Raw genomic sequence first — 23059 nt, forward strand, 5'->3', positions numbered from 1 at the left:
CTGCATCCCCACTTATTTTCTAACTCTTTATCTTCACAGCTCTCAACTACAGAAGTCCCTTTCTCTTTACCACTGCCTACCTCCTAAAATTCTCCTGTCTCCCAAATCACCTTCTCCCTACTCCCAGAAGTACAACATTAGGGAAGATCTCAGCCAATATGCCCAGTTTTTGGCCCCCCAGAGTAACTGGTTGACCACTGTGTGAGACAGGATGCCATTCTAGATGGATCACTGGTCTGATCCTGCAAGGCCCTTCTAATGTTCTTAACCATCCCCTTTTCTCTTCCTTATCCTCAGGCTATTAAAGCTTCTGAGAACCAACAAAAGACACTTGGACAAATGTTCCTGCTCTGGCCTCACACCACATTTAGTACCTACTTGACTAGAAGTACACTGTTGCCATATCTTCAGAGGCTCCATAGAACCCTGGAAATCCACATCCCTGATCAGCCTGCTGCTAGGAATTTCCCTGCTGCTTAATTCCCGCACTCCTGTCCCTTCTGCATTTCAGTTTGGAAACAGGAGTATGGGTGGTCAAAGGTCTCACAGTCATGCACATAGGCAGAAGAGGAGGTAAGCAGGTGCAGGGGCATTGTAAGGCCTGGGACTTGTCAGCTTGTCTACCACAGATATGCAGACACTGGCCCTGCCTGTGCTACTAATAAAACCATTGCCCTGTATACTTAGTGTCCTGTCCTGGATACCCCACTAGGCCGATATCATCAAATCTGAGAAGAGCCAGCCCTGGTCAATATTTGGATGGGAGATCAGGGAAGACCTGGATCGCTATATAGAGACAGGTAATGGCGACCTACCTCTGAACATCTCTTGCCTTGAAAAGCCTCCAGGATTGCCATAAGTGAGCTGTACTTCTTGATAGCAATTTACCATAGTGTGTCATTGCAATGCAATGCAAATCCATTGAAATTATAGTCATTTTGCAATTGCTTCCTCTCATCTCATCCTACCGCTCTTTGGTTCCTCCAACAGCTGTAATACATAGGTTATATGACAAATATGAACCAATTTTCTTTCTAGCCTCATTTCTCCAGAAAAATCTGTGCCCTACAGCAGCATAAGGGATTGTTTAAAGGAAGGATGGGAACAGGAGGGATACATCAAAAATAATTCATTTCTGGACCTGCTGATCTGGGCTCTGAATGATGATTTGGTAGTGGTGGGGGGGGGGGGTTGATGGAAAATTTAAAATGTTTGCAAAAACACTGCTTCGCCAATTTGCCCATGTGTACATCTCCGTGGTACAAGTCCGCTGGGCAAAGCACATGTGTTCTTTAGCTGATTATCATTCTTTTTGAGTGAGCTGTCAAAAGCCTGTGGTTTTTGTTTTATTTGATATCTCACAAAAAAAGTAACATCTCTTTAGGGGGAAGAGGCTCTGTTCATTACAACACCACGTTCAAGCTGAGTGGCAGCTATTGATTAGATCAAGGGAGTCTCTGGTGGTCCCTTGATATGCACACATTCCTGTTTCCATTAATTCGCTGCAATGTAAGCTGCTTCTGCTTCCAGCAAGAAATCCTAAGAAATTCAAATTTATTTTTTTTTCAACTCTTTACAGGAGCTCTATGCCTAAACAGACAAGTAGGAGAAAGCCCATAAGTAGGTTTATATAGAACTTGTATTTAGAAGCCATCAACAAGTTTAGATTCATGCAAATTTTTAAAATCAGCAACAAAAACTAGAAAATGTTAATCTTTTGTCAGAATTTTAAATGACTATCAAGTGAAAGAAAATTAGAATTTTTTGTTCATCTTTTGCATGGACATTGGGGTGGGGAACAGGGCCGGCAGCAGAATCTCTCACCCCAGTGCTTGTTTTTGAGCATCTGCAGATGATACCACTCTAATGGCAGAAAGTGAAGAGGAACTAAAGAGCCTGTTGATGCGGGTGAAGGAGGAGAGTGCAAAAGTTGGCTTGAAACTCAACATCAAGAAAACAAAGATCATGGCATCCGGCCCTCTCAATTCATGGCAAATAGATGGGGAAGAAATGGAGATAGTGACAGATTTTATTTTCCTGGGCTCCAAGATCACTGCAGATGGGGACTGCAGCAAAGAAATTAAAAGACGCTTGCTCCTGGGGAGGAAAGCTATGGCAAATCTAGACAGCATCCTAAAAAGCAGAGACATCACCCTGCCAACAAAAGTGCGTTTAGTCAAGGCTATGGTATTCCCAGTTGCAATGTATGGCTGCGAAAGTTGGACCATAAGGAAGGCCGAGCGTCAAAGAATTGAGGCTTTTGAACTCTGGTGCTGGAGAAGACTCTTGCGAGTCCCTTGGACTGCAAGGCGAACAAACCGGTCAGTCCTAGAGGAGATCAACCCTGACTGCTCTTTAGAAGGCCAGATCCTGAAGATGAAACTCAAATACTTTGGCCACCTCATGAGAAGGAAGGACTCCCTGGAGAAGAGCCTAATGCTGGGAGCGATCGAGGGCAAAAGAAGAAGGGGACGACAGAGAATGAGGTGGCTGGATGGAGTCACTGAAGCAGTCGGTGCAAACTTAAATGGACTCCGGGGAATGGTAGAGGACAGGAAGGCCTGGAGGATCATTGTCCATGGGGTCGCGATGGGTCGGACAAGACTTCGCACATAACAACAACAACAACACAACTCACATGTGTCAGACTACCCTTAGAAAGAACTGAACCTTTGTTTTTTGGTGAATGATACATTTTAACTGAACTTTATAGAACCTATTTGGAAAAAAAACAGAGGGGCAGGAGTTGTTTTAAAGGAACAGTGCCCTCCTTTCAACCCATCCAGCAATAATCGGAGGGAATCCAACATACCTGCTTAACTCAATTCACATCTCTTCCCCCCCCCCCTGTCACCACGGTTTCTTTCTCTAAGTAACTAGCTCCCAGCAACAAATAAAAACCCTGCAGCTCCTGCAGGACCTCAGCTACTTGTTAAGAATGACTATCACCTTCATTTTTCATTGTCACCTGCCCAGGACTATAGGCTGTGCAATTTACAGCCCTTCTGGACAATTCATAAGATTTTGGGCTTGTTCTTCCCTAATTTAATGGAGCCTCATCAATCAGTCAGTCAGTCTCAGACCTCCTTTGCCCATCTTTAGGGATGCCTTCAGAACAAAGAATGTTTATGCGAAGGAAGGGGCTTTGTTGCACAGTGTCATGTCAAAGCTCTGCTTGTTTTGAAAAGCCTATTCCAGAACGACAATGCATGTTGTGTCTTCATAACTGCTCCTGTTGGCATTCTTTGCCCTTTGACACTTAAACCTTTGAAGCCAAGATCTGCTTTGGCACTGTTTTTACACTCTCCCGCACACCCCCTTTCCGAGCCCTTCGTCTCTTCCACCCGAAGCATATTTTGGGATGGCCCTAGATCAGGGGTAGTCAAACTGCGGCCCTCCAGATGTCCATGGACTACAATTCCCAGGAGCCCCCTGCCAGCGTTTGCTGGCAGGGGGCTCCTGGGAATTGTAGTCCATGGACATCTGGAGGGCCGCAGTTTGACTACCCCTGCCCTAGATCATAGATTAGGTATTAGAGCAACAGGCACAAATGCAGAGCCGGGAGTAATACTCCACGGAGGTTCAAACAAAGAGCAGCCTTCAAAGGCAAACTTGTGATCACCCGTGCTTGTAGAAGCTGTTTAATGCTACGTCTCAATATGTTAAAATGAAAAAGGGTTTAGATTTCATGGCGATGTCGAATAATTGAAGTGTTGTCTGACACAAAGGGTTTATTTCATCAAGGAACGTTTAGAACGCAGACAGGATTCCTTTACAAAAACAGGCACAAAAATCCATGCATAGTTTTTCACATCAAAGGCAGGATCAACATTTTGGGCTTCTGCTTACTTAACTCTGGCTAGTGGTTGACTGGATTTTTGACAGCGGTGAGGCTTCCAGCTCATCCCTCCAGTATAAATCAGGGGTTGCTATCAAAGGATTTGCAACAGCCATAATAGCTCTCTTGTCCCCGACAAGACACTGAGCTCCTAAATTATGTCAAAGCTAAGGAACCTCATGCAATTGCAAAAACAAAACAAGTAGTAATTTTTAGGGACGTTTATTTATAGGCCTCTCATAATGGCGGCTTTGAAAGGGACCAGGAGTGGTTTACAGAATTTTCCAAAACAAACCAGTTTAAAGGATATAATTCAAACAGCCTAGACAACAAACAAGAGAAACACACCCTGTGTAGGTTTTCATATACTAGAGAGCCAGCTTCGTGCTGTGGTTAGGAGTGCCAATTAATCTGGTGAGCCAGGTTTCATTTCCCCACATGCAGCCAGCTGGGTGACCTTGGGCTCACCACAGCACTGATAAAGCTGTTCTGACTGAGCAGGGCTCTCTCAGCCTCACCCACCTCACAGCGTGTCTGTGGTGGGGAGAGGAAAGGGAAGGCGACTGTAAGCTACTTAGAGACTCCTTTGGGTAGAGAAAAGTGACATATAAGAACCAACTCTTCTTCAGTAATATCAGGATTCTGTCAGCCTCACCCACCTCACAGGGTGCCTGTGGGGGGAGAGGAAAGGGAAGGCAATTGTAAGCCATTTTGAGTCTCCTTCTGGGAAGGAGACTCAAAATGGCTTACCAGGACCAAGCCTATTTTATCTTCAGAGATCTGGAGAGATCAGGCTAGCCAATCAATCTAGGTTAAGACACTCTGTCATAGGCAGACTTGCTCAGGTCTTCCACACTCAAGTCCATGGCTTCTTTTACTGATTCATTCCACCTCGTATTGAGTCTTCCTTTTTTCCTGATGCCTTTGTCAAGACAACAGTTTGTTCATTACAAATACATGCTTCAGGCAACCAAACAGACAATTGTATATGTGGGCATCACCAGATGGCCAATACAGAATCAAATAGATTACATAATCAGAAGCATAGAATGGAGAAGCTCTGTTCTCTCTACTAAAGCAAGATCAAAAACCGATTGTGGTATATAGACCATGAATTGTTAATATCAAACATGAGATTGAAGCTGAAGAAAAATGCCAAAACATTCGTAATGCCAAAGTAAAATCTAAACAACATTCCTGTATAGTTTAAAAAGACATCTGCTCACCTTTACAATCCCAAGAATCTGGAAGGGGATTGTCTAAACAGTAATTTAATGGAAACAACTGTTTTTTTAAAATATATTTGCTTGGTTTCTGATTTCCTACTGAGAGAGGTTAGATGCTCGCCTCCCTGCTTGGGAACCCGTACACCCAATAAAATCCATCCAACAATGTCAGGAGGTTACCCCGCATCTGGACAAGCTGTATGTCGGGGAGTTGTCCCCGTGCGGAATTGGCCTCAGTGAACTTTTTTAATGCTTTGAGAGACCCCCCAGTATTTCTCAAAAAACGTCTGGAGTTGTGCTCTGAAAATGCAACAATCAAAACATCTAGGCAGGAGGCCTCAGTTGATTGGAAGAAACCCCTTGCAGCTCAGAATCCATGCATTGCCTTAAATTGACTGATGACTACCTCTTCCTCAGAGGAGCCTCCCGCATCACTTGTCCTGCTAGTTCTGGCTGGTCAACAACAAGGAGATTGTTTTCCTGGTTGCAAGAATGGCTATTTGTCTTTTTACAATGCAAGCTAAACACATCCACTGGTCCAAAACATTAGAAATTGGGGTGAGTATAGATCTGGTCTATCATGATGAGGATCTGATATTTTTCTGACTCCTAAACCTAGCCCCACCCCCAAGTACTGTTATTGATCCAGACGTTGCTTCCATCCTTTCATCCATTTTTGTCTTGCGACTATAGCTCACAACTGCCTCTTATTCTTTGCAAGCTCTGCTCTGTGTGTCACATTGTGAGATATTCCCTCTAGGTAAGAATCCACACACTTGATTCAGTGCAAGTAGGTGAGCATTACACCTGCATTTCTCTGAGGGGTGTGCAGACATTTAAAAAAAAAGAAAGAAAGAAAGAAAAGAGAAAAATAAAACCTTCTGCCTTTTTGATTCAGACCATGTAAGTCAACACACAAAGGAACCATAAAGGTCACTAAACAGAAGTGCTGGAGCAAAACAACATTTCTGCTTAATGGGATTGATCATGTGACAGGAAAAGGGAGGGGGGGAGCGAGAGAGAGCTTAGAAATGTCTGTGGATTCGGCCTGATTGGATTGCTCACGTTGTGACTGGAGGGATTCGTTTATCCTCACCACTCCTAGTTCTGTAATGTAATTTGATTTTTGATTTTTAATAAATATTCACACTCTTCAGTGGGTAAGGTCCATAAGGGACGGTGTGATCTTTATCCCTCAAAAGATATGCTTGAATGCCACCTACAGAGAAGGACTGGGAATGAAATGATCTACGAAGCTGCCAGATACCAAGTTTGTCCTTTGTCCGTGAAGCCCTGTGCTGTCCGTGGCTCTCTGAGGTCTCATGCAGAAGCCTCCAAGATGGTGTCAGAAAAAGAAGAGTTGGTTTTTATACCGTGCTTTTCACTGCTTGAAGGAGGTCTCGAACCACATGCTTGAGTGTTTACGCAGAAACTTAAAATAAAGCTCCTCCCTTCAAAGTTTTAAAGACTTTGTTGAATAGAAAAAAACACTTCCAAGTACAAAGTATCTGGTATTTCTGTGAATACAAAGTCACCTCAGTTTAATTATCTGTTCACCTAATGCAACTTACACCGGATTCCACACAAACCTCTTCTCCATGTTAAATAAAATATTGTGTTTATTTTGAACTTTCAAAAGCCTCTCATCTGCTATTTCAAAAGCAGAGTATAAGAAGGTGGTTTTGTCTCTTCCCTCAGTTCCTGAGGGCATAAAATGACTGGATTGGGCAGCAATAGACAAACAAACAAGAAAATAGATAAAGGGGCTGTTCAGCAAGAAAGAAGATGGAAGGGAAAATCCTATATTTGAAGGAGGAAAGAGGACAAGATGTTCATAGATGCATAGGCAAGTAATGTATGGTTATGTGGGTGGGACAGAGGCCACTGGGAATATTCTCCCTAGGGCCCCCCAAAATCAGGAACTGGCCCTGATTTAGGAGTGTATTTTTGCTTCTAACAAAAGAGGTGTGGAAGAATGTAATTTGAGGTATCTGATATCAAGGCCTGGATCCTAGCAACCCTAACTCTCCTTCAGTTTCTCACCTGCTATAGTTTCCCTATAGTGCTCAGTAAAAAAGAAAAGAAATGTAATGAAAATGTAGCAGTGGAAATAGGTGGAATGACTGTGCACCCAACAAATACGTATGAAAACAGGAAAAAAATGTTCAGTATATCTCTATCTTTAGCTACCGCTAGTGGAAAAAAACATGGAGCATTTCAGAATGCCCTTCTCCAGAGGGCCCAGACATATCCCACGAGTTGAGGCAATAAAGATTTAATTTGATTGATTGACTGTCATTCAAAGGCATAACATGCAAGCTGGGCTACTACATAGAACTCTCTGTTGGTGCTCAGCAGACAACTCGAGCCCCTAAGTGATGGACACTACAGTGTGTCTAGAGGCAAGGTTGTTAGAGTTCACTTCAAAGTACACAATACACTATTGCTGACTCTTGAGGACTCTTGTAAGCAAGCTCATATGTTGAAGCTCTGCTGTGCCCAAGGGTTTACTGTCCACTTCACTGGTTGCTTTTCAAAAGCCCCCGTTATGGACAAGACTAGGGAACCATCACTGCTGTGTTCTCTTAGAACCAACCTGAGATGTGCAAAAACTTCAGATAGACCATATATATATAGCAGCGTTCAAAACAAGTCACAGCTGAAAGTTGTATAACAAAGCTGCAAATCCTTTAACTTCTAAAGTGATGTAGCAATGAGGAACATGGGATCAACCATAAAGAAAGATGGGATAATTGTCTTATGCAAGCCATTCTTGTGTCAGTGGCAAGGGAATCAGAGATTTGCATTGGTAGTAAGTTGTCTCTGGCACTAATGAGAGCATTAATTGTGATCAGTTTTCTGCAGGGAGAAAAAATGTTGAGTATAACATTTTATTACATGCATGTTTGAGGTAAAAAAAATGCATAAGCTCCTTTCAGGTGTTATATCTGCAGATATCAGGTGACTGAGACCTATACATTCTGATAACCCTCGGGACCCATTTGGTCACTGTATTATCTGAACAGTGACACCACATTGTTTTGTGTTTATGACCAGCTTTGGTGTATGTGAACCCTGGCGCTTAAAAAATCCAACATGCAAGTATGTATTGAAACTCATGCAAAAGTGTTGCAGTGTCCCTGTCCAGACAGCATGACTATGTCCCTGTGTTAGATGTAGCATCCTTTTGATATATGAGATTGGCCACCTCTTCATCCATACAGATATAATATCTGAAAAGCACTAAAGTATTTTTTAAGATGCAGTAAGAAAGGCTGCATGGGGATTAGCCAACCTGTTGACTTTATGTCAACTGTTCAAGAGTATTCTAGGGAATTCTGCCCTCCCCCCATCCTTTGATATTACTTAGGAAAGTTGCAGCAAGTAAATAGAATGTGTCTGGTGGGAAAGGTGCATTTTATGAAGAATCACCATGAGATACACATTTTGTAAAGCATCCACTTTTATCCAAGGGACTGAGCAGATTAAACTGGTGGATTTGTAGTATCCAGGTGGGACCTCTGGGCAATCAGTTAATATAGATCGGGTGATGTTTTGTGTTACTCTCTTGAGCTAAAACTTACAGGTCTCTGGAAAGTCTCAAGCTTCTGAATTTTATAAAGACCTGCTTTAATCCTCAAAATAGTTTTGTAAAATAACAACCACATGTTACATTTGGGGTGTAATTTCTACCTCAAGCTCAATTTCAACCTATTTTGGGGTAGTAAATATCCCATAAGGACAGTAGTTTTGGGGGTGGCTCCCTTCCCATTTTACATATTGAATAACTCTAGTTTTCCTCCTTTACAAAGCTGTGGTCCTTATTTTGAGTTTGTGCAACAGCAATATTTTGAACCTATTTGAAAACTAGCAGCAGCTGCCCTACTTCTAAACAAAAATACCTAGTATTGGTAAACCATAACATTATTTATCTGGGGTGTCTTTTCTACCCTGATACTATACCTTTCTTTGATTAAAGACACAAACTTTTTGGAAGTGCCAACCTAGAGGCAAACCAGGCACTTCCATTCCATTATTATGCTTGTAAACACAACTCCCACAGTTGGCACACTTTTTCTTGTCCCAGGACAAGTGTCCATGAGTTGATGTTTCACTTGTTGATGAAGAACAGGTTTTCTCAGCCAGGGTTTTGTAAAATCCTGGGGTTTCTTGACAGCCCTGGAAGGTTTTCCCGAATGGGTGGGAGTTCTTTTTTTTTTAATTGTTAAACATGTATGGAGTGATATGAACATATATAATCACGTCAACCCACCTATCCCCTTCCAAAAAGGCCAACGATGGGCCTGGAGGAGGTGGGAAGGGGAGGGCCCCCAGGTGAACATGTATACAGGTATGCTTCCCAACCTACAATCTTCACCTTTGTGCCATTTCTGGGGTTTCTCAAAGCCTGAAGAATGTTTCAGATGATTCTCAATGGTAAAAAAGTTGAGAAAAGTTGATGTAGAAGCTTCTCCACTTACTTTCAGGAGCAATGTATCTAAGACAAGCTAGAGATGACTTCATGCTCTGGATGAACTTGGACATTGATTCTGCTGGATGCGTCTTTTCTGGCTCTTTTAAATATAAACCCTCTCCTTCTTTCTCCCCTTCTTCTTATAGAATGGTTTGTTTGGATGGGGCATACCAGCATGAAAATCATACCACCTCTAGGGCCATTGTGATAATGAATTGTTACAATAATCGTTACAATACTTATTTAGTTTACGGTAGAACCCACTTAGAGTCATCAGAAAGCAATTTGCATTGCTGGGCTGGCCTCCATCCATGCAATTAGGTGACTGAATCCAAGTCCCCATGGAGTTTTAAAATAACTTTGAATACGTTTTACCAGAGGTAGCTCAGAAGAGTGTCTTTGGCTCATATTTCTAAGACAGCATTCCTACCTATTTTAAGCATTTCTGTCATAACTCCTATTTTTAACACTGTGGCAGTTTGTCCAGTGGATAGATATGGGGATTCCAAGAAATCTGATGCAACACTTCTGTTGACTGCAGTAGGGAGGGGAAATCCTCTTCCCGTAGGCCAGAGGACCAGATGCAGCAAAAAGGCTGAGACCTTGCTTGCTCATGAGGTGTACCACAACAAGGAGAAGACCACTGTGGCATCAGTCAGTGAAGAAATGTCTGCAGGGATGCTCCCCATCAGGAAAAAAAAAACATATGTTCCTTGGTCCAAGCTGGACATCAGTAGCATTTCTCCAGCACTGTCGAACTGAGTTCCCTTCTTTGTCTTTCTTTCTTAGCCCATCAATTCTGTAAACCTTACAAGAAAAAGAAGAAGAAGAATTGGTTTTCATCCCCTGCTTTTGTCTACCTGAAGGAGTCTCAAAGCAGCTTACAATCGCCTTCCCGTCCCTATTAGGTAGGTAAGGCTGACACCTATTAGGTAGGTAAGGCTGAGAGAGCTGCACCAGAACTATTTTGTGAGAACAGCACTCTGAGGTCTAGGATGAGCCCAAGGTCATCCAGCTGGCTGCATGTGGAGGAGCGGGGAATCAAACCCAGCCCTCCAAATTAGAAGCTGCCACTCTAACCACTACACCAAGCTATTTCTGTTGCGACCAAGCTATTTCTACACCAAGCTATTTCTGTCTAGAATTATTGGGTGGATGGGGGGGGGGGGGGAAGCCTGCCTATCTTTACATCGCTGGCAAGTCCAAGCAAATATTACGGTCTCTCCCATGATATGTATCTGCATCTGGTGTGGGAAAGCAAAGCAAAAACAGCTTGGCAGCTAGGTTTTGTTTGGAGACACTAAAACTTCCTTCTCCCTCCCCTTCAAGCTGGTTCAGCATGTTTCTGTGGTCGAGGCATTTGTCAAGCAATGGTCCGGCTGCATTTCTTTTTACTGCGCGCCGTCTGTTAGCTTCTAAAATAAATGGGGTTGGGGGGGATGTTCTCACATTCTGGAGACTCAATATGCCTAGCTGTGACTTTTTCCACAATCTGGAGGAAGTACCATAAAACACGAGCCAAACCGTAACGGTTTTACTATTATTAAAGAACCGGGTTTATTTCTTCCAACATAAATCCGTACCTATTTAAATTACAGAAGGAACAGAGGGGGAGAGAAAGTGTGCTGGGGTACTCGGTTTCCCAGCAAATCTGGTGCTCAGGCGTGTTTAGCATGCGTCTCACGGCACTGCCTAAATGTAACACATTTGTTAACCAATAACTCTGCGACTTCAGCTGTAGCGGTAGGGGCTTAACTTTGAAAGTTTATTTCAAATGTTGTGCAGGCAAAAGAGTATTTGATTTTTTAAAAAATTATATCACAAGAATCTCTTTTGCATTACCTGGAAAGCAAAAACTTTCAATGGTGTAATATTGTAAAGTGTTGCTCCTTTATATTAGGCCCAGGAATTATTCTGTCTTCCCAGATAAAAATAAATAAATTTCCCTAGTTTACTTCTGCACCGAGCCCTTTGCATGATTTCTCTCGTTCACAGTTCAAAATGGGCCCTATCTATAGTCATTTTGCGACTGCAGCGGGCAACGTGGTGGCTAGCCAGGAACCTTTTTATCAGTCCATGCTCACAGCTGGATGTCTTGCTTCGATTATGCATAACCCAAATTCAATGTGGTTCGGGTTGGCTGGGAGAATCACAAAATCATTGAGAGATTTCACCAAATGTTAGGAGGTTCCAAGCTAAGGATCCTCCTCTGATGGACAGGTGAACCAGGTGTCCTCTAATAGCAGGCAAAGTCCTGGTAATGGTTGGTGATACCTGCCAAGGCTCATCTGGTGGGCAGATGGAAGCAAGTCCAGGAAAATAAAATCTGTCACTACCTCCATTTCTTCCCCATCTATTTGCCAGGAATTGAGAGGGCCGGATGCCACGATCTTTGTTTTCTTGATGTTGAGTTTCAAGCCAACTTTTGCACTCTCCTCCTTCACCCGCATCAAAAGGCTCTTTAGTTTGTGTATAGGAAGAGCTATTTGGGGGTGGAAGCAAGACCTGGTTGGGTTCTCTGACACCAACAGGAAAATGTTTACCATATGCTGTGGGTGGGGTGGGGATTGTGCAAAGGTACTGAAAATGGACCAAGAAATCACAGATTTGATCTGTGCAGGAGAGGAATGAAATTGAAATGTGGACTTTTGGATTGAAACAGCAAGAGTGAGAGACTTGATGTCATAAGTTTATTTGTTGTGATGTTCCATGTATTTAACTCATGGTGTTTTAAACCACCCAGAGCCGTATGGAAGGGCGGTATAAAAATCCAAATAAATAAACAAACAAATAATCCCCGCTACAGGGTTCAGAGAGACTGCAGTTCCATGTCCACAGAGAGTTGAGTTCTCCTGGACTTGATTGCTATGTTTAGTCCATCCACACAAAAATGCTTGCAGCTATCTGGAGGCAAATGCTGCAGGGTTTTTTTTGTTTGTTTGTTTTTTGGGGGGAGAAGGGGAATGAAAACCTCAGCAGTTTTTTTTTTTTAAGCAGTTGTGCACTAGGTCCAGGAATAACAAGATACCTCTCATCCTCTTTTTATTCCTCAAGCAGAAGCTTTGGAATTGGCCCTTCTGAACCCCCTCCCCTAAGTCACCCTTCATCAGTACTGAGTTGATGGGAAGTAAACAAATTAATGAATGTTAGGAGAGAGATGAAAGGTTGCTGCATAGGCATAAGAAGAACGGATTGGTTATAAAAAGAAGCAAAAAGTTGTCTTGGGTGAGAAGAGCAGGAGTTGAGCGTTGTAAAACCCTTGTAGCTTTGTTCCTGGATAATCTTTCCTGCCTGCCTCTCTTTGATACTACTGTGTTTTATGTTACAAAAGAAGACCCATTAAAGCGTGTCTCTCCTGCTGAGCAACCTGTGGGCTTATTTTGGTCCTATTTATAACAGATGTTTATAAGGCTGATCACTGCAATGAATATAAAGTGGTGGGCGCTGTAAGAGTTACAGTAATTACCCCGTCCCCCAGTTTTACTTCCATGTGGTCTCTCTCTCTCTCTCTCTCTCTCTCTCTCTCTCTCTCTCTCTCTCTCTCTCTCTCTCTCTCTCTCTCTCTCTCTCTCTCTCTCACTCTCTCTCATAAAAGCAAACGGGAAGAGAAGAGAAACAAGGATGGGGCAGTGGCATCTTGGATTCAAAGGAAGAGTGAGGACAGGATGAGGCAGGAGGGGGGTCTATTGCACAAAAGGCAATCAGACAATCATTTTAGTTGACCATTTTAGGAAAGCTGGCTGACTCATGCATGCCCATCTCATCGAATATGATGAGCCTGCTTGCAAAAACAAACCGTAGAACAGAGGTCTGACAGCATCACAAAATGTTGTGCTTTTTTGTGGGGTGGAAGGGGGATAGATCTCGTGTTCAGCTGCAAGGCACTGAGTGACTAATGTATGGATAAACTATTCAGTGATTTCAGGTTTGCCGATCTTTTCCCCACACCTGCTGTCTCCTTTGTCGGGGGCAAACCCTCTGCATGCAAATTGTGTATTCTGCCATTCATCTTTGCACTTCCATTGAGCCAAGTGTTCAGATTGGATTTCATTGACTCATAAATCTCCTGGCTTAGGAACGACCATTTAGCCCACCCACAACTCTTTGCTCAGCTGATCACAAACCCGGAGCTAACATGCTTTCAATGTCTAGTATGCAGAGATCTTTGCCAGCACTTGGACGGCTCATTCTCTCTCACTCCTCAAGCTGCAAAATGGGAAATCTCGGGGGGGGGGGGGGGGTACTGAAATGGACCAAAATAATGTTTGCCAATAATCCCATAATGCATGAACACAGAGTGCTGACTCATACATGCAGACGGCATTGCTGATATAGTGCCAGTCAAATCATACCGCTTCAAGTTGGAGGTGGGAGTTCACTCTGCCATTATGCCTTACAGAGCCTCTTGTGGTGCAGGGTGGCAAGGCAGCTGCCATGCTGTCTGAAGTTATGACCATGAGGCTGGGAGTTCGATCTCAGCAGCCGGCTCAATGTTGACTCAGCCTTCCATCCTTCTGAGGTCGGTAAAATGAGTACCCAGCTTGCTGGGGGGGTAAACGGTAATGACTGGGGAAGGCACTGGCAAACCACCCCGTATTGAGTCTGCAATGAAAACGCTAGAGGGTGTCACCCCAAGGGTCAGACATGACCCGGTGCTTGCACAGGGGATACCTTTCTATGCCTCCCAAAGAGCACTATGGTCAGTGGACCAAAACTTGCTTGGGATCCCTGGCTCCAAAGAGATGTGACTGGCCTCAACCAGGGCCAGAGCTTTTTCAGGCCTGGATCTAGCCTGGTGAAATGCTCTGCCAATGGAGATCAGGACCCTGTGGAACTTTAATCAGTTCCCATCTAATTGGTTGACCTCCCTCAGGGAATAATCTACTGGAACTTCTGGAGTAATTTTCATCTACTACACCCCCCCCCCCAAAAAAATATAACCAAAATGATACTCACCCAGTGCTCAACCAACTGGCAGATGTGTTGGGATACTGTCAAGCTTTACTGTAATTTGTGGGTTTTAATGTTAATATTATTATAGTTATATTTTATTAAATGATGTTACCCATCCTGAGCCTTATGGGAAGGGTGGGCTGCAAGAATAAATATTTATTTCTCAAACAGTCCCTTACTTGAAATTACACCACAGTCAAAAGACTGCTCTAAGATCTAAAATGGCTTGGGACCAGGATACCTGAAGAAACACCTCTTCCCACACCCTCCAGCCCACAAGTTAGCATTTCTTGTTGGATGTCCTTGCACATTTAATAGGCAAACACACCCAGGAACTCACCAATGTACACACAAAGGCGGGTGGGGAAAGCCTTTCTAGGAATCCATGATTGTTTACTGTAACCCTTTGCTTAACTGCAAAACATAGCAAGTGTTGCCTTGCAGAAGGGAAACTCTTTGGTGTAGCTTCTGAGCTCGGAAGAGCCACAATCCAGCGTGTAAAATGGGGCCAGTGTTTTAATATGTTTCCCTATTTCATTAGAATGCTGTCCCTACCACTTGGTCTCCAGAAATGTCTGCCTCAGATGCATTCTTATACACCAGGGGTAGCCAAACTGCGGCCCTCCAGATGTCCATGGACTACAATTCCCAGGAGCCCCCTGCCAGCATTCGCTGGCAGGGGCTCCTGGGAATTGTAGTCCATGGACATCTGGAGGGCCGCAGTTTGACTACCCCTGTTCTACACCAACTATCAGGTGGACACTTACAAGCCACTTGGGCATTCCGAACTTGTCCTCTGGAAATTTGATGATGCATATCGAGGGGAAGAAAAATTAGAGATGGCAGATATTTAAATCAATGTTGGGGTTGCTGTTTGCCATTTGCATATACATGCATTAGTTTGATTAATCTTAGACATGGCAAGCATCTTTCTTCAGTTTCATTATTTAGAAAGCTTGTGCATGGGGGGGGGGGTCTTACCTTGCATGGTGAAGATTGGTTCTTTGCCCCTTTAATTTGGTCATTGGTCAAAAGATGGACAACCTTTTTCTTTTCCCCTATGAGGCCAAACAGAGTGCTAATCCTTTGTGCTGCTACCTGGGATTTGGGGTGCTGAAAAGATTTTGTGTGGATAATGTTGTCAACTGCTCTTTGCTAACTGCATGTTGTTATTGGAGCAAATTTATGATTATGCTAACGCATCCTCGTCCGTGCTATACGTGGAGTGAAGTTAATTCCTATCTGCCCTTGCATATTCCTTCATAGATCATTTTTGGGTTGCAGTCTTGCCACCTGATAGGAGCATTTTGATTTCAGGCATGCCTGATTTCAAGGGAAGGCGGAATGATAAATGCAGAATGTGTTACAGACATTTGCTTCATGAGCTAAGCATTAAAACGGTCAGAAAGCCTAATCTGGAGTGGGAAAATGTCTGTATTTCCCTTTCATTTTGAACACTGGCATGCTAGCTAACCCAATGCTAATGACTCTCTAGTCTGCCCCCCCCCAACACAGATTTCAAAATACAGACACAATTCAGATATGGCAATTCTGCAAATTCTTATACACCTCCTTCCCACTCTCCTTTGTGCCTACTTTGGAGAGGTTCTCCAAAGGGAGCACAAATTGTTAGAACCGAAATCAGAGTCCAGTAGCACCTTTAAGATCAACAAAATTTATTCAAGGCGTGAGCTTTTGAGTACAGGCACTCTTCCTCAGAGTTAAAACCAGTCAAACTAAAAAGATTAAAAATTAAAACAAAGCAATATCTCATCCTTTTAAGAATAAGCTTTTAAAACTAAGGAAGCATTGAACAGGTGTGACTGGTACCTATTCTTTTCTAAGAGGATAGACTTTGAGGATGAAACTCCATTTAAAATGGGGGTGTGGGTTGCTGCGATTTCACCTGTGCAAAATTTAAAAAGTACATTATGTGCCCTGTAGTCCCTTGCAAATAATCATTTGGCTCCATAGTTTTTGAGGTCTTGTTCAGTTCCCTGAAAGAGATGGTATGTAGGGTTTCCAGAGTGGAACCAGGAAATACCTGGAGACATTGGCATTGGAACCAGGAGTGTGTGGGATTTGAGACAGGGAGGTATAATCCTATGGAGTTCACCTTCCAAAGCAGTCATTTTCTCCAGGGGAACTGATCACTGTCACCTAGAGATGAGATGAAAACTGGGGGATCTCCTGGTTACACTTGGGGACTGGCATCCCTAACTGTATGACATCCCATGCCTGATGTTACCACCCAATCCTAAAATCCTGCATTCCCCATGCACTGCCCCCCAATCTCCAAGAATTTCTTAACCTAGAGTTTGCAACCCTAGTTAAACTTTTGTCAGAACATTATGAAATTAACTTTAAAAACAAACCTTATCTGCATTTTAATATTCTGCTTTGTTTTATGGACAGCTTTTTAATGCTGTTTACTTCTAATGCCTTTTGCCTTTTTTACCGGCTTGTGTTTTGGACCATGGTTTTTAATTGCAAGTTGTCATGGCATAGAAACATTCCTAAATAAATACAGGGGAATTGATGGGGGCAAAGTTTGGAAACATACCGTAAAATAGTGAATAGGATTTGGGAACTATACTGATACCTCTGTGACTTTTGACTCACCCTAAGCATTGCGTAGATTGTCCATGCGCGTGCGTATATAACCCATCAAGGCGCATGGTTTTCACAATTGTGTCGCTTCTCATTTTTCCTCTGCCCCTTCCTTCCAGCAGCATTCATGTTGCAGAGCTGTGGGGAGCATGCTCTTTCTGTCCCCAGCGAACTAATGTGACGGATGGTTCTGGAAGCAGGGATTGCTGCTTGCCGTGGATTCGAATTGGCTCTGATGGTTTGTGGCTGCAGATTTGCTTATAAACTGGAAAAAAAATCTACAAATTGCCAACCATCTGCACGGAACAGTGTGCTAATGAATGCCTGTAGCCCACAGATCCATAAGCTGATTACCTCCATGTTCCAATCCCTTCTTCCCGTGGTGCCCAGCTGAGGTTATCTGTCTGAGCTTGAACCGTAGCAAGATATTGTGCCTTAACTACCACTCGCTGATTCCGATAGATTGAAAATGCCTGCCTCTGAAAAACAGATCGCAGGGTTTTGTTTTGTTTTTCTTTTTAAGCTTTTTGGAGTCTGTGGATTCTTGCCTTAATTTACTTGTGTTCTGAGTTGGGTGGTATTGGCTGAAAAATGTACTCGGGAGTGTGGTAGGGTCATAGGTAGTGCACACACCCAGTACGTGATGCTTGTCGTATGCACAGTTGTAACATCCGAAAAGGGCTGTGATGAATCTAAAATCTTGTAGTCTCTTATTTGCAAATCTCCTGTGGCACAAAACCCAGGGAAGGCAAGGAAGTTACGGTTTCTGTCATTATTAGTGTTCCACTTTTCAGCCCAAAATAGGCTTCCAGCGCTGCTAACAGGAGTCCAAATTTAATAGCACAGAGTTCAAAGCCGTGTTTTCTTGGGGAAGTGTCCTCCGCCGGATCTGGATCCAGGTACGAAGGAGGGATGCCTGGCTGCTGCCTTCCCTCCTGAGGGTCCTTTTCATCATTACTCTCTTCCAAGAGGCTGTTTGTTACTTCTGAACCCATGATGGGAAGATGGTGCATGAAAGTCAAGTGAGCATTGGAGTGTGTCACTTTAGTGTGTGTGCTGTACTTTGATGCTTCTCATTCGGTAGATTGGATCACCTACATCTCTTGCTGCTCTGCCTTCTTGGAGCATCTTCTTCATTATAATGTAACACAAGGCATGCCATTTTTTTTCATTGCACCTTTTTTTCATTGCACCTTGTATCCCACCTGCGAAGGCTGCGTGATCCCCCCATCATTCCTGTCAGTAGGCTGATTGATCAGGAAGACCATTGAGTTTCATGGCTGAGTGGGGTTTTGAACTAACCAACAGCCTAGTCTGCATACAATAGATAATGCACTTTCAATGTGCTTTTGCAGCTGTATTTTTCCTGTGCGGAACAGGAAAATCTACTGTGTGCAGACTAGACCTAGGTCTGCCCTGTCCAAGTCCAGTGCTATATCCAACATACATGGTCTCTGTATTATTCCCAGCCTCCTTTTCCTAACAGTTTAGGGTGAAGGGCGCACTCTGGGACTCAGGCTTGCTAATGGAAAAGCTTATTATTATTATTATTATTATTATTATTATTATTATTATTATTATTATTATTATTATTATTATTATTATTATTATTATTAATTATTAATTATTAATTATTATTAATTATTATTATCTCTCCACCAGGTGGAATGGCTTAAGAATGAGGAACCCATTGACTCTGAACAGGATGAAAACATTGACACCCGAGCAGATCACAATCTGATCATCCGTCAAGCCCGCCTTTCTGATTCCGGGAACTATACCTGCATGGCAGCCAACATAGTCGCCAAAAGAAGAAGCATGTCAGCCACAGTTGTAGTGTATGGTCAGTAGATATGGAATGGTTTTAACTACTTAGTCTCCAAGTGTGGCTTTGTTGATTGGCACAGTTGGATCTGTTGCGTATTAAGTGTGATTAAAATTACTTAAATTATTAAGTCAATTTAATAATTATTAAGATCAGATACGGCCCCTAAGAAAACCTGTTAAGGCCGACAGTTCACTGGCTTGAACCCAGCAACAATCTTCTGCTCCAGAAAGATGCCTTCCGCTCATGGAAGGAGACGTCTGGGTGTGGAAGAAGTCCTTCCACCCATCAAACTCCTCCTGCGTTAGTGGTAGACCATATGATTTACATGTAAAACATTTCAAAGTAACTCCCTGGCTTCTCCATATTAAAGGATCTCAGGAAGCCAGTGTTGTAAAAAAAACGAATTATCTGTACCTAGGGGAGCTGCTATTCATCAGATTAGGCCTTGGACTTCACTGGTCTGCCTCAGTATATGTCAATAAACCTCAAACACGGCATAGAAACTTGCTTGCTATTGGTGAAGCAGCGTATAGAAGCAGCTTCTGCATGTGCAAAGGTGTTCATTGGACAGGGGCAAATAACTCTTGCACATCTCACTTAATTTGAATAACAAGTTAAAAGGTCCCTCCATTACGAAATGACATTTTGGTGCTTATTTAGTCATAAGAAAATAGCTCCACCTTCTTAACAGTTCTAAAAATATCCCTTGGATTAAGATATTCCATTATGCATTTTAATGAGCAAATTGAATCAACAGTTAACAGAAAGATTATTAATTAGCTTTGAAACCCCTTTGACTGATGGGCTTAATAATTTATGAGGCCACGTGATGATGTCCCTCTTTGGCGTACAACCGGGATGCTCAACCAACAGCTGTTCTCAGCTGCCGTGCTTTGCTGCCAATCATTAAAAGGTAGCTAGGCAACCCTGGTCAAAAAAAAAAATCAGAGAGAACTGTCAGAAGGGTAAACATCTAAGAAGGGCCAAAGGGCTGGTGAACTGTGTAAGATCATAAAAACCAGCCTGTTCTTCCAATACTACTATTAGCATGGCTACTTTATAGATGTTTGGACTAAGTCTGAACTCAGCACACAAATAATGCCATGGCCTGTCCGAGAGCTTCAGTCCCCATGACAGCAATTGAAGTGAAGCCGGAGACTTGAATAAGGATGGACAAGAAGAGAAGAAGATGAAGAAAAAGATAAAGTGATGCTAACACACTTCAGAGGAGACTTCAGCTAAAAACATGAGGTTTTGCTGTATACACTGTGATTAGTTGCCTTGTAGGGAGTCAACCCCTTTAGTCCATTTAGGACTATATTTTCCCCTCAAATGGGCCGAGTCTCTCCAAGCTATAGGCTGAAGTTATTTTCAGCCCTGCTGTTGAGGTCCTTCTACCTAGGGCAGCCTTTCTCAACCTTTTTACCAATGAGAAACCCCTCAAATATTCTTCAGGGTTTGAGAAATCCCAGAAGTGGCACGATCATGCAGAATATAAGTTGGAAAGCTTAACTATGTACATACCCTCTTGGGGCCCCACCCCCTTCTGGCCCATCATTGGCCATTGGGGGGGCAGGTCAACACGACCATGTATCATCATATCACCCAATAAAATATATTAAAAAATTAATGAACTCCCATCAAGAAACGCAAGGGCTTCACTCAACCCTGGTTGCAAAAGCCTGACCTAGAGTACTAAAGGCTGAACATGTGACATGCCACTGTTCTTGAAGAGGACCCTGGTGGAAGCTGAGTGAACAAGAGTAGACCAATTGCATGGCTAATAAGCAGCACAGGAGAGGCAGGACAACTGAAAGAAGGCAAAGGTGGTTGATAGGACATAAATGAAGTTGTTGTTTGGGGGGGGGCTAGCAGGATCGTATGCAGGATAATGCCTATTTCAAAAGTCAAGTCAATACACTTGTTCAATAGTTTCTAGGTTTGTTTTTTTAAGAACTTGATTGCATGCTGGCACCTCTTGAGCTAAGGGCATCCTTGAGAATCTCAACAGTGACAACAAATAGTCTCACAACACAGTTAACGTTTGGTCCGGGGCTAGGGATTGCGTCTATGCAGTTGCCCGGCTGTGTCTCTGCCATAAGATATAACATTTGACATTTGTCACATGGCATTTGAGAATGATTTGGAGGGTGAACTTGGAATGGAGAATGAAGAATGGAGGATGTGAATTGAATACCGCTTCCCGGAGACCTTGCTGTAACGGGGCACTCTAGCCACAAAGCTAAGCTCATTTCTGTCTTGCATCTCACAGAGAATGCATGCAAGGTCAGACTTGAGCATCATGACTGGAAAACTCTGATTTCCCTCCTTTTTCCTTTTTAAAATGTCACAACACCCAGCCTAAGGAAGAGTTCTGGTGACCTTGAAAGCTTTCACCTATATTTGTGCCCAGCTTAGTTGGTCCTCATAAAGGTTTTGCACACGTTTTGTCAATGCATGATTCCAGTATGGCCAAATTGCATAATTGTTCTGCATCACAAGCCCTTCTCAGATGTTAACAGCCATATATGGCAGGAACCCACCAACGGGAGTGTGCACCACCCATGAAGATCACAATACGTACTCTGATTATCATGGTGAATAATGAATTCCTGTGCATGTACAGATTTGTTAACGTATAAAGAACCTTGAAGGGGTTTGTTTGTTTATACCAGGGGTAGTCAAACTGTGGCCTCCAGATGTTCATGGACTACAATTCGCAGAAGCCCCTGCCAGAAAATGCAATCCTCTAGGATTCAGTGTAAACTCTGTGCTAAACCATACAGTGACCTCCCTTCTGGAAGTGGCGTCACGTTGTTGCACCAATGGTGCCTCCCATGTCCCTGGGTGCCAGCCATTAGTAGTTAACCTTATTTGTAAGAGTCCGGACAGCCAACAGGAATCATGCATGGTGTCTTGACAACTCATTTGCTATAGGAGAGATTGTCAGTCTGGGCCACAAAGCACAGATGTGGTTGTGGAGCTTTTCAGAGAACCAAAACGAAACAGGAAGAGGAAAGCAGAAATATCTCTTTCCTGCCTCTTTCCTCTCATTAAAACGCAGGCTGACACTTTATTGATTAAGGCAAAAGCCTGCCTAGACAACCTCGCTTCATCTTTCTGCCTTTAAAGCAGGGGTAGTCAAACTGCGGCCCTCCAGATGTCCATGGACTAAAATTCCCATGAGCCCCTGCCAGCAGGGGCTCATGGGAATTGTAGTCCATGGACATCTGGAGAGCCGCAGTTTGACTACTACTGCTTTAAAGGATCAAGTTTATCCCTTAAGTGGGATGTTTTTTGGTGGAGAATTAAGGCAGTAGCCTCCTCTTTGCCTTCAACACCACCCTGTTCTTTCTAGCTCCTTTGGCATATAAATCTGCCTCTGCAATCATGCCAGCTTGTGGACAGCAAGTCCTTTATGTCATTGTGGCTGGGTGTTATTTAAGCAAGCGGGGTCTACTACGGAGCTTGGAACTGATCACGCAGAACGTAAAACAGAGCTCAGAAATGGAAGGTTCTAGAACAGGGGTAGTCAAACTGCGGCCCTCCAGATGTCCATGGACTACAATTCCCAGGAGCCCCCTGCCAGCGAATGCTGGCAGGGGGCTCCTGGGAATTGTAGTCCATGGACATCTGGAGGGCCGCAGTTTGACTACCCCTGTTCTAGAATGACGGTCGGTCACTTGGGCGCGGGGAGGGACAAACGTTCAGCCTCCCTTTTGTCCTGCTTGTCCTCCTTGTCTGCTGGCTGCAGTGAATGGAGGCTGGTCTTCGTGGACGGAGTGGTCCAACTGCAACGTGCGCTGCGGCAGAGGGTGGCAGAAGAGGTCCCGGACCTGCACAAACCCCGCCCCTCTCAACGGAGGCGCGTTCTGCGAGGGAATGTCTGTTCAGAAGATCACCTGCACTTCACTTTGCCCCGGTAAGAGAGAGGTTCTCTGCCAAGTCTGAATGTAAATGCTGCCAGGCCCACATTGGGGTGGCGGGGGGGGGGGGCACACATCACCCTGAGCTTTTGGAGGATAAAAAATCTTTGGAAGGTCTTGCCCGGCAGAGAATTCTATCAGCTTCACTTCAGAGGCAACTTCAGTGCCATAGACCTTCTCAGACATCCCAATCCTTGCCTAGGA

At 43.6% G+C, this 23059-nt stretch overlaps 1 protein-coding gene across 3 annotated transcripts in view; it reads left to right on the forward strand.

Moving 5' to 3' along the window:
* Nucleotides 1-23059, forward strand: part of UNC5D (unc-5 netrin receptor D) — a 365178-nt gene that overhangs the window by 225941 nt on the left and 116178 nt on the right. For all 3 annotated transcript variants that reach the window (XM_077307138.1, XM_077307140.1, XM_077307139.1), the window contains exons 5-6: nt 18764-18944; nt 22684-22851. In XM_077307138.1, coding sequence (XP_077163253.1) covers nt 18764-18944; nt 22684-22851 — 349 coding nt within the window. The remainder of the gene's footprint in view (nt 1-18763; nt 18945-22683; nt 22852-23059) is intronic.

The sequence above is a fragment of the Paroedura picta genome, chromosome 12 (genome assembly GCF_049243985.1).
Source record: "Paroedura picta isolate Pp20150507F chromosome 12, Ppicta_v3.0, whole genome shotgun sequence".
Classification (NCBI taxonomy): domain Eukaryota; kingdom Metazoa; phylum Chordata; class Lepidosauria; order Squamata; family Gekkonidae; genus Paroedura; species Paroedura picta.